Raw genomic sequence first — 12,438 nt, forward strand, 5'->3', positions numbered from 1 at the left:
AGCCACCATCTTGGACCGGTGTACTACACTCCAATGGAGGTCCTCGGGGTATCTGTGCGGAATATATTCCACAGGTAAGGAGCAAGGAATCTAATGGGCTGAGGGGTCCTATCTTTTAGGCTGTGACCAGAACATTTAGGATCTGCTTGGGTCTGTAACAAAAGATTTCTGGGTTAGTAACTTTTGAACCACAGGAGATAATGTAAAACTGACTACGGCAGTCGATTTCTGAGACAATTCTGGTCGTCTCTGATATGCTACATGACCACCTTCCCATTGGAAAAACCGTCCTTTGATCCAATATGACGGCTTTCAAGATGGCGGCCATGTCCTGGACATAGTCTAAAAGAAAGGCCCCTCACCCATTACTCACTGGAGTATTCGGATGTCATCGTTTCTAAAATAAAAGAGTGTACTGTGACTTCTGACTCACCCTGTATGTTGATATTGATATGTAGCTTTTGCCTTGCTGTTTGGCCCTCTAAATTATTGTCTGGTTTCCTCTCAACATTTAATTTATTACTATTTTCTGTTGTGTTGCTGTGTATTTTCTCAACCTGATCAGATAAGATGTGTTTACAGGGTTGTTTCTAGCTCTTATCCATGTCCACTGTAATTTACACACTGACCGAACAGCCTCATCCTGTTTTAGACCAATGGGTTTGCCACCTCCGGCAAACATGCCCTTGCAGCATGGACAGGCTTGGATTTCACTGTGAAACATCACTTTTATAGAAGTGTTGAATGTGCCCCCTGGCTTCTCCCAAGGCCTGGAGGCCTCTTCTGTGTTCTCTGATTCTACCTGCTTTCCCCTAATCTGCCTGGCTGAGCTCAGGGCGGTGAAACACCACTGTCATCCTTTAAAAGCACTGACTCAGACGTCGTCTTAAAAACAGAAGGCCGTGAAACTAATTGCTTGTTTTTTGTTTTTTTTTCCCCAGATGTGAGCATGTTTTCCTGAGCCTGTTGTCAGCAGTTTAGTTGCTATTCCTTACTCAACACACATCTGCTTCTCTAAATAACCATTTCTACAGCTCTGGGTTCCACCGATGGATGTTGGGGACAGTGCCTTAATCACCACCATGTAGTGCACTATTTTTGGGTTCCGCCATTTTGTAGCAGTGACTAGAAACATAGTGGGAATATTCAGTGCACCTCAAAAGGTTATGTACACTAGCTGACACTAGTGGATACCCATAATGCATTGCGTTGTTTGATAAAAACCTGAGGCCGTGTCCGAAACTGTTCACTAAACTCCTAGATGCCTACTCTACACTAAAGTTGAGTCAATTTCCCCACTGTGGGACCAATAAAGGATGATCTTATCTTCAGTTTTCATGGACTCCTACCTACTACAACAACTATTAATATTAATAATAATTATACCATCACTGCTTACACTATATGCAGTATGATTATGTCAGTACACGTGATCACAACTGCAGACCTATTGACCAGAGGAGGGTAGGTCCCCCGTGTGAGCCTCGGTTCCTCCCAAGGTTTCTTCCTCAGCTCTAAAGGAATTAGTGGAATTCTGTGACGCTGCTTTGTGACAATCTTTAGTAAAAAACGATGTACACATAAATAAACCTGACTCCAGTTCCTTAACTAAGTAGGGAGCCATTTTGAACACAGCATGAATACATATTGAGCTTTTTTCAAACCCCTTACTGTTAGCATGAAATTAGCCCAAGGTCTATAGATATTTACAGTGTTCACTCGACAATCTACAGTCACAGTGTAGTGAGCAAACCTCCGTGAGTTAGTGCGCGCAGTTGTTCACTAACCTGACTTCAGTTCCCTGTAATTGTGCACTACATAGTGAGTAATGTAGGGAATAGTGAGCAGTAGCTTGATTTTTGAGTGGGAAAGAAGATGGAGGAGCATTGCTAAACAAGTGCATTTGTTAGGTTGAATCTCTCAGACTGTAGGTGAAGGCTAATATGATGTTTAGCTGATGAGTGCCCTGCCCCACTCCAGAAAAAAATCCCTCCCTCTCCAACATGAAATGAAGACAGAAACTAACAGCAGAGAAGTGGATCATCTCTGGTGAGGGGTGGTTGTGGCCTACCTTTGCTTGCTGAATGATAATGAGAGATGTGTGTGTGTGTGTGTGTAGTCCGACATTATGCCACACTGGGGCTGTTGGAATGAATAGAGAGCACGCTAGGACATCCTCCCTGTGCTGAGCTCACACTTGGCTGCGCTGCAACGCTGGCGCTGGATTGCGGTCTGAGGGCGAGAGTCTCCTGACGCGTCATGTCTCTGCTCTCTCCCGTTTAGGACGAAGGAGCGAGAGGAGCACGTACCGCAGACGGGTTTGTACAGACATGAGAAGAAACGGCTTCTCCGTGAACGGATTCTGCCTCTTTTCCTCCTACGTAGCCGAGACTGAGAATACGGATTCACCCTGCTGCGTGGAGCCCCTACGCAGGAAGCGTAAGAAGTGATCGTAAACTACGTCGTGGATACTGGTGGAAGGAGTGAGTGAATACGGCTCTGGCGGCTTCGGGATGATCGCGTAGGACCCTTTTTATCTCCCCCCCCGCCCCCTCTATAACTGCAGCCAGGCTTTAATGTCAGTCGCTGGGACCGGACTAGCGAGCAGAGCCGGGGGAAAGGCGTCCGGCGACTCCTGAGGGGACCGGGACTGTTTCATGCACCGTCACAAAACAATGTGCCCTAGTAATAAACGGACGGCAGCGTTGAGAGACGTGGAGAGAAAACTTTCCTGTTCGGGGCGCCTGTGAAAACAGAGGCGTGCGGGGCGAAGGTGGGGAGGGAAGGAGGGAAGAGGGGAAGGAGGGTGGGTGTAATAGGCTACTGCGCACTGGCCGGTGTTTGGCTGGGCTTTGCTGAAATGACTCGCGTCTCACTGGCGCTGTCAGAGAAGCCCCAGTGCTGCGGCGACTGAGAGAGGAGAGCGACGCCGTGAGAGCTGCGGAGGACTCGGTATTCGGAGCCCGACCTGTGCCGCGGGGAGGGGGGCCGCCTCTTCCCGGTCTTTCTGGCCAAGGTCGGAGACACGACTGAGTAAACAACCGGGAGAAAGCACCGGCGGCCGGGGGCTCACGACTGGCCGTATGGGTCCTGCGCACTCAGAGACCAGCCCCCGCGGGAAGAGCTGCTAAAGAAGGGGGGGCGGGGGACAGGACCGGGGAGCCGCGCGCCGCCGCCGCCGCCTGAAGCTCGGCTCCGGTTTCAGCGCGCGGTGGATGCCTGCGCGGTTTGGCTGCGGGTTTGATGCGGCGAGGGGCCCACGGCTTTCATCATCATCATCATCAACAACATCATCGTCATCATCATCATCGACTACAGCAGCAGCACGAGCGCGGCTCCGCAGAGGCTCGCAGCTGGCCGAGTGCTTGCGGACATTGCGTACGGTCGCGGCGTACGATACGGCTTTTCTGAAGGCGGAGAAGCTCGGGTGACATTGCAATCGCGATTGCGGAGTCTCTGTCCCCCTCCACCTCCACCTCCCTCCCGTAAAGCTCGGGGAAAGACAGCGAGAGAGAGGCAGAAGGGAGGAGGGAAAGGGTGGAGCGTCGTCCGTCGTGCGCCCTGACGCACTGGGACTTTTACGCGTGGTCGGCGTTTCCCCCCGCCCTTCCCGCGGTGACGGTGATGGGTCGGAAGCGGTGTGTCGGCGCAGATTGCTCGAAGATGGCGGCCGGGTGCTGCGGGGTGAAGAAGCAGAAGTTGTCGGGCTCTCCCGGCTCGGGGGGTCCCGGCGGGGCGGGCGGCGGCGCGGCCGGAGCCGGACACTGCGGCTCGGACCTGGGCATCGGGTCCTCCTCCGCCGTGGTGTCCGGGAGCGTGAGCCGGGTGAACGGGCTCGGGGGTCCCGCGGGCAGCAGCGGTGGCGGCGGCGGCGTTAACAGCACGGCCACCGCGCTATCCCCCACCCCGGGGGGCTACAACTCAACCGGCCTCTCCCCCAACCTCAGCCCCGGCCCCGGCAGCGCCGCCAGGAAGATGGTCGTGTCGGCGGAGATGTGCTGCTTCTGCTTCGACGTGCTTTATTGCCATCTGTACGGATACCAGCCTCCCCGAACACCCAGGTTTACAAACGACCCCTAGTGAGTACCGAGTGCGGACCCCGCGCCTTAATAACAGCAGCCGCCGCCGTGGTGGTGGTCGAAGTGGGCTGTGTGTGGCATGACTGAATCTCACTTAAATAAGTGCATTTAACAGAACTAATGAGAACCGGCAAGCTTAGCTCGCGTGTCATTTACGATGACTGTAGTGTCCGAGCCGCTGCTTCAGTTCATTATCGTTACACGGTTTAACGCTTTTCTCTGGCACTAGCTTTCAACTTTTGTTTTGCTACTAAAAATAAGCGCCCCTAGCTTTGTTCATTTACGCCACGTATCTCTAAAAAAAAGTACACAAACTCACCGCCTATAAAAACACAACGTTAAACCGTGTCTTTTGTTTCTTGTATGTATATATTTTTTTCACCGAACTCGGTGGTAGTTTGTTTAGAGCGCTGCTCGGTGGCTACAGCTAGTCACATTAGCAAGATTAGAGATAGCTAACTCAGTCCGGATTATTGCTATCGATATGAACTCTCCAGTTCCAGGACGGTTTTCCAAAAGCAGTGTTTTATCATTAACACTCGCTATAAAACTCCAGAGGGGGGTCAGTCGCGCGTAGACCGTGTTATTTATATTGTTTATCAGCCTGTGTGGCTAACTCCGCTAGCTGATGTGCTTTTGAATTGAACGGAAACCCAAAGCCATAAAGAGGCTAATAGCCGAGCGCTAGCCGAGAGTTAGCTCCCATTAAGCAAAGAAAACACACAAACATGGCCACAAACGTCTAGACACGCGTTTGTATTTAATATTTCTCAATTGAGTGTTAGGTGATTTGTCACCAAACTATTCCCTGGCTTTAATGTATATCACGCTGTCGCCATAAAACACTCCGTTAAATGCTTAAGCTAGTGGTTCAGCTAGTAGCCACAAGCTAAAAAGCTAACAAAGCCGGAGCTGTTTACGGAGCATTTAACTGAAGGACAGAGTCGTTTAAAGTCGAAATTCGGGATAAAGTAGCCATTTTAAACGAGACTGCCTACTTTTGTTTCTGTAAATTATTTGGGGGTTTGGGTATAAACGGTTACAGCTCTTTTGTTAATTCTGAAGCTGCTGCTCTTTCAGGGTTAGCTTCAGTTCGGTTAACCGACTCTGCCGTGTTTGCTTCTTTGTCCTTTAGGTGAAAAGGCGAGTTTTAATCATTCGATGAGCTTTACACTTACAAGCTCTTTATTCATTTTTATTTGGATTTTAGAGCGCGTTATTTAATTCTTCATCGTGAGAACAACTCCAGCCCCCACAGAGCCTGTCTATATCCACTATTTAAAATGAATTATATTCTTTCTTAAATGCTTATTCTAAACCTGGTCATCAACAACGAGATGGGCTTGGTCTGTTTGAGCAGTATGTTGTTCGTTTGGTGGTTTTTCTGAACCACCCTTGGACACTGTGCTGTTATTGACCACAAACCTGATCTCTGTAGTTTCTGTGTATCTTTATTCACAGGGTTCACGGGCTGTGTAACGTTTTACAAAACTTTTCTCTACAGCATTTGATTGTTTTTCTTCTGAATGTGAACCTGCCCAGTGTTTAACACTGGCTCCCCGAGTAATTATTTATATCCCAGTTTAAAAACCATCAAAACGCATGAATCTGCACCACATCACCCGTTAAACCAGTAAAATCCCTAACTAGTTTATCACAGAAACAATTTTATGGACAGTTAGGTGTCTTCACCAGGGACTGATTTCAGATTTGTTGTGGTTTCTATAATATGTTTAAAAAAAACAGGATTAGGATCTGGGATATGTGTTTTGTTCCTTTGTTTCCGATTGAAAAGACTGTTTAATTGAACATCGTACGTAAATATCTGTGTGTGCCTCGTTTCATTCACTCCTCACAGCACAGCGCAGGGTGTTTTCAGACACTAGTTAGAAGAGGACTGGATTACAGACAGTCCACTTCTGGCTCTGGTCAGTTTTGGCGTAAAGGAACACTATGGGCTTTCGTGTCGGTGAGAAGGTTAAAAGTCATTGGCTTAATGATTGACTGCAGGCCATCTACTTCCAAAGTGTTGGGAGCACGGTTGTCGTTACTGTGCACTTCAGTGTCTTTTGTTATCGCCCTATCCGTTTAATGTGGCCAATAAAAGCCCTGGATTATTATTTTTTAATTTATTTATTGCTTGTCTTGAATGCAGTATTTTAAACTAATTGTGGTTTACCAAGTTGTTGTGTTTCCTTACGCTAGAGAATGGTGGAAATCAAGTCCTGGAGGACTGTGCTGAATTCCCTGTGTGAACAAACCTGACTGAACTCCTCAGTTACTTCCTAGGTTTAGTTTGGAGTGTTACATCAAGGAAAACTCAGCTGTGTTGACCCTCAGTCCTCCACTCCTGCTTTACACTCTAAGACACTCAAGTGTTTGACCTGTTCAGATGATCTTTTAAGTTTCCCGCTGCCCACAGAGGACCTTTCGAAGGATTTTAAAATGACAAGTCCCAGACTACACGGCTGTGCTTTGAGAGATAAGCGCTTCACGTTCGAAGACATTGCAGAAGAACTCCACAGTGTGTTGTGAAGATAGAGAAACGCTTGAGAGAGCGTCTTTTTATGCCATTGATTATTCACGTTGTGACCCCTTACAGTGCAGACTTTGTTTTGATCAAACATCTGATGTGAAAATACAGTCTGATTCATTTATTTTTGGTCACGAGTGTTTTCCTCTTGTGCAGCGGTCGTGCTCACGTGGTCCTGTCCTAAACGAGTCCACCATTAGGTTATGGAAATAATTAGGAGGCGTAATGGGGTTGATTTTGGCTTTCTTCCTGATTGGAGTGTAGCTCGTGGACCCTGCTGTTAGTGTGTCTCCAGGACTCCAGTGACCTTCGTCAGAAAAGTGTGCTTTCCACACCACAAGGTCTTTTATGTCTCTGTCAGCAGCTTGAGCAGCATCATGTTTATCTTAGTCTGGTACACCAACCAGAACAAGGCGAGTGGAGCGAGTTTAAGAAAAGCAATACGTCCCCCTCGGTTTCTGTTATTGTAGTTCTACTCTTCTCTCCGTGACATAAGCTTTGTTTCATGGTGTTTTGCGCAATAAGTTCTACGTTAATCCAGAGGAGCTTGATTTTTAAGCCAGTAAACAAACCCAAGATGTTGTGTTCTCATAATATTTCACTTAAAGGGGCACATTGGCCAAATAAAAGCTGTAGGGATTACCACATCTGTTCCTACTCATTGCATACTGTGGAGCCACAACGGTGCTCCACAAAGCAAGGTTTACCGGTTTAAAGGCTGGAAAACACCCTACTGATGGTGTATTTTGAAGGTGGGAGGTACCGTCGAAGACCTAAAAGTGTTTTGGGGCAGATGTCACAGGGTAGGTTTGTTTTAAACAAGTCGACCCTCTCGCTTGCTAGAACTTATCCCACTTCTCCACTCTATGTAGCGCTGGAGAGAGGAAGTGGAAAGCCATTGGCTTGGAGCAGATCATGTGAGCCCCATGTCTCGGTTTACACGCACAGGGATTTCTTGAATTAGCTCTCTATTTATAGTCTACTAAATAGAAGCTGGGAGCTGTAGGTCTAGCAAAGGTAGTTTTCTCTCAATTCCCACTGTTCACTTTTCAGCAGTTTAGTTTTGAAACCCCAAGTCTTGTGCTGGGACTAAGCTTCTTCAGCTGCCAGCTCTTTGTTACGGAGCCCTTTAAGAGTTGTGAAGAGTAACGGAAGATGCCCTTTGCTTCCTTTCCTCCTCGTTTTTGCAGATTTGTCTTAGGCTTTTGGAGCTGAAATGAAGCATTTGTTGATGGAATTTCTCCCTCTGACTGGGCACGAAACACAAACTATGAAAACCCTCTCAGCTTGTGTTAATTAAAAGACACAAGTGAGCGAAGATCAGCGGAAAAGCACTTTTGGAAGCACTGTGCTCGCAGGCACGCACTTGGCTTCAGCTCATGGACACCACAGGTGTTCCCACACATACATAACTCAAGAGGAGACCTTAACCTTTGAGAGCCAGATCGCTGTAGGGCCCCTTGAGGCCAAGGTAACGGGACCTGCCAAAGCCAGGATCCCCTATCCTTCGAGGTCAAAGGAAAGATCGTTAAAAGGCGAAGTGAAAAACGGCCACAAATTCCAGAGCTCTGAATGATGCTTGGTCCATTGAGAAGCTCAGAGACGTTGTGGTGTCAGCTTGCTATTGATGTAACAGAGTGCAGTGTTTCTTTATGGCACAAAGGTCACTTTGGTTAGTGACTTCTCACACAGCAGTGAGACTTGGTTCCACCATTTTGTGTTTTAGTCACAGTTAGGTTTTGTGTTTTGAAGTGGTGTCTGTGGTCATTTTTCTTGTAACATCTTCACAAATCTGATGTAAGCCTTTTTTTACAACAGACCACGTCCCTAGAAACAGTTTATTATCGCTGTTAATTAATTGTCCCTCGTCGTTCTTATTTTGATCAGCGGCGCACAAGTGGTAGCACGTTATTTTGGAGCCAGTTTACTGTACAGCACACAGCTAGGAGAATATTCCAGGAAAATGAACTTGAAAGTGTGGTGTTCATTTAAAATTTAGAAATACTGAGAGAGACTGTGGGCTTGTGTCAGTGTTGAAAGCACCAGAGATTTGATTTTACAGCAAGGAGATGCCAGCAGGGCTTAGTTGGGTTTAGTTTCCGGTCCGCCTAATTCTGGAGGAGTTTATAAATGAATGAAAAGCAAAATTGGTTCTCTGAGGGGGTCGATCACGTCGTGAATTACTGAGACGAAACAAGTTTTTGAATTAAATATGTTTGAGCTTCGCGTGCTTGTTACCGCTGCGGTGCCACATGATTTGTGCGACCAGTGTGAAGGTCCATACGGATGACCGTAGAAGCGTGTTGCTCCCAGCGTTTATTTAATCGTTATCTGAACCTACAATTTTAAAATAATTAAATAACATGTTTAAAAATACAGGCACTGCCTTCATAATCACGTGCCTCTTTCACACATGAACTCTGGAGAATTTCTAGAGAAACTCCAGAGTGTTGGGTCCGTAGATGTCCTGGGGCGGTTGTACACGCATGCAGCGCACAGCGGGAGATTTTCTGCGTGAGACGCGCTCTCGCAGTGGGAAAAGAGACACGTGTTTAGAGGAGAAACACCAGGGCGTAGAGGAAGATAAAGTCAGGGTAATGTCCGAGACAAATGTTGCGGGAGTCTCGTTCACACACAGCTCCTCCGGGTACAACTCTGGAACATTTCTGGGTTATGAAATGTGTGAAAGGGTAAAATAGAGTGAACTGGATCTTAAACACTGGGTCCTCGTTGGTTGGAAAAGGGCGATCTGTGCTCTGCTGCTCTTCTCTTTGTTGAATTCATCGTAACAACGTTTTCCCACAGTGATTCAATTATTGAAACCTGTTTAAAGTGCGCTCACAAAGGTGAGCCGTTTGTGTAATTCAGTAAGTATTCTTCTATTTAACCTGTTGTTTTATCTCAAACTTTCTTCAGTAAAATACTAACATGGCTTTATTTTATCAGACTACGGCCCTATGTTTCCGCCCAAGTGTCTTAAGACCTCATCAGGACTTCAGTTGTGGTGTAAGCAAAGCACATCCTTTAGAGCAACTCTGGTTGTGATTCTGTTGTAGCAGCAGACTGAATGTATTTGAATGATGTGCAGCATTGCGGAGGAGGCGAAAGCACACTACAAGTTATCTATTTGTAATTCAGAATTTTGAGCGGAGCACCACACACTGCTTGTAGTGTATTGACTCAGACACTCCACTTGCTCTGGTTGTCTTCATCTCTTCAGATGCTGCCTACTGAATCAGAGCTTATGTCTGCGGAATCCAGAGAGAAGTGCTGCCCAGAGCCTCTGTGATGCAGCCTAATCTCTTGATCCATTTGCTGTGTCCACTGTCCCTGGATTTAAGGGTCAGTAGAGAATGCCTGGTGCTGGTTAATGTGACTGAAAATCCAAATGTACACTGGTGCATCGGAGGGGGGTGGGTAGGTTTGTGTTCGTGTGATTAACACGCTTCACTAGATGGCCCACCTCCTAAGGGGGAAAAAAAAGATTAATAAATTGCATATCGGACACTTTTGGGTTAAAGATTTTCTTTCGCTGACGTTTGTTTGGGATCAAACATGAAATGGTTTTTAAAGGGATTTTATATGTTTTTTTTATTCCACCATCTTGATGTAATGCCTTGTAAAGGCCCTGCTTTGGATTGATTAGTTCTTACTAAGCACACAGTTGCTAGTTTTGTTAATTTTGCATGTAAAAAAAAATAAAAAAATCAAGAAAGGGACATGTTTTACTCGCACTGTGAAAAAAAAAAAATATCCATAATTTAACATTACAGAGATTAACTGTAAACTCATGCGCTGTATGTGAACGCACCCCACAGTCGTTCTCTCCTCAGCACACACTCCATTTTTCAGTGTCTTTCAGAGCTGTGGCACTTCTGTGGTTTTATAACGTACTAAAGAAAAAATAATTGAAACAGGTCATATTCTGCAGTACCCTAAAAAACAACAGTCATTTTTAGTATCGTTAAGGAGCTTTCTATTTATTTGTTTTTTCCCCATCTTCTGATAAAATTTATGGTTTTTTTAAAGATATAAATAAAACAGCAAGAAATGTATCCTGTAGTCTTGTGATTTCTCTGGAGAAGTGAGGATTTTAGATAACAGGATAAATTAGGAAAACAATGAAAATTTCTTGAAAATTAACAGGTTTATAACGTAATTTCCAGCCTGTGTGGTGTTCAATTTAAAGACAGAATTTGTCAGTAATTTTACAGAAATACATTTAAATTTTATTCAGTCAATTTGTTATATATTTATTGTGTTTTAAGCACTTTTGTTAATTATTATTTTTAAAGTGCATTTGCCTCATTTGTACACAGTTCTGAAACAACTGTGACCTAATTTTGTCAAAATATCACAAGGATCCCCACAGCAGTGTTCTCCCCCTGTGTAAACAGCCCTGTTCAGAACAGTTTCAGCACCTGTTCCTTTAAATGATAATGAGCCGCTCGCTGTTCACCCTGACCCCGAGCGCACAGCAGTGAGGAGCGAGGAGCAGAAGCTCTGGTTTTTAGCCGTTTTCACTCTGTTCTCTTTCTTCTCCGTTCTCGTTTTCTCTGTTTTTACTCACAGCTCTTTCCATAAAATGCTCCATTTAAAAATAAATGGATGTTGCAATGTTTGTTTAATCATTACTGAGATATAATTTGTGTTCAGGCAGCCTGAAAAATAAATATAGATATCGATTAGTAAGATGGACACATGCTGGGTTCAAAGTCAGAGTGTGAAACTTTTACTTCTTGAATACTGGGTTATTGTGAACCTCATACCAGGAGCTGGACGATAATTCAACATCAGGATACATCACTACTATATGAAAAGTTCCAATAATAACATAATGTTTAAACACATTTGTAATATTTCAATATCTAGCTTAATATATTGATTTTAAATATTAATATTAACAAAACCCATAACAATTTTTATATATTAATATTCCAATATACATTGTTTACAGCATTTCTCACTAACTGATGGTCATTAGGGGGTGCTGTAATGAATTTACAAATCAAATAGGCTTTTGTTGGATGGTGATGTATCATTTCTTGTTTGTTCCTGGACGTTTTTTCAGTGGATGTTTTTTGTAGCGTTCATATCGATCATCGGATTTATATCGTATCGACGATAAAATTAAGAAATATATCACGATATAAATTTTGGTCGTATCGTTCAGCCCTATGTTGATATAAATCGGAATATATCGTGTCAACCAATTAAAAATATATATATTGTGATGTACATTTGTACATTTTACATCCTCCAGACCTTATACCCACGGTAGATGTCTAATTTAAAGCCAGTTTGTCTGTAGATGCAGTGATAACTTTGCAGCAGCATTCATTGCTGTGCTGATATTTGAAGTTGAAATCCTTTTAGCGTTCCAGTTTGGTACAAACCTCAGCCGTTCTTTCCTTCGTAATGATTTGTTGTAGTGCACAGGTGCTCAGATCTATGGTCTGTGCTTGCTGACCATGCTACAGTGTGCCATCTGAAGCCGCCTTCCCTTCCAAGGAAAAGGCACAGATGCTGGGAATCAAGGTTGAAAGTGAGAATATGCAGATGTAGAAGGAATGTATAACGGCCAATTAAAATGCCATGCTTGGCTTCCCGTCCTGTAAGTAGTGTCATTCCTGCTTCATGACGGAGGCGTCCTGCCGGTCTGTAGACTTTGGGGAGGTTTATTCACAGCTCTGCCTTCGCAGGTAGAACACGTAATGGCTAGAATTTCTTGTTCCCAGGCTCACCCCGAGGGCTTTCCCTGGGACTTAACACCCTTGTGACTTACACACTGGGTGCTCTCCAAATCTACTCCCCCTCACTTTATCC

General features: G+C 45.1%; 1 protein-coding gene across 1 annotated transcript in view; it reads left to right on the forward strand.

Annotated features, from left to right (window-relative positions):
• The first annotated feature begins 2,918 nt into the window (after positions 1-2,918).
• The window catches only part of ammecr1 (AMMECR nuclear protein 1), a 47,602-nt gene continuing 38,082 nt past the window's right edge, over positions 2,919-12,438 (forward strand). The window contains exon 1 of the mRNA XM_066646339.1: positions 2,919-4,079. Within this exon, the coding sequence (XP_066502436.1) occupies positions 3,625-4,079 (455 nt within the window). The 5' untranslated portion in view covers positions 2,919-3,624. The remainder of the gene's footprint in view (positions 4,080-12,438) is intronic.

Source organism: Hoplias malabaricus, chromosome 15, assembly GCF_029633855.1.
Source record: "Hoplias malabaricus isolate fHopMal1 chromosome 15, fHopMal1.hap1, whole genome shotgun sequence".
NCBI lineage: Eukaryota > Metazoa > Chordata > Actinopteri > Characiformes > Erythrinidae > Hoplias > Hoplias malabaricus.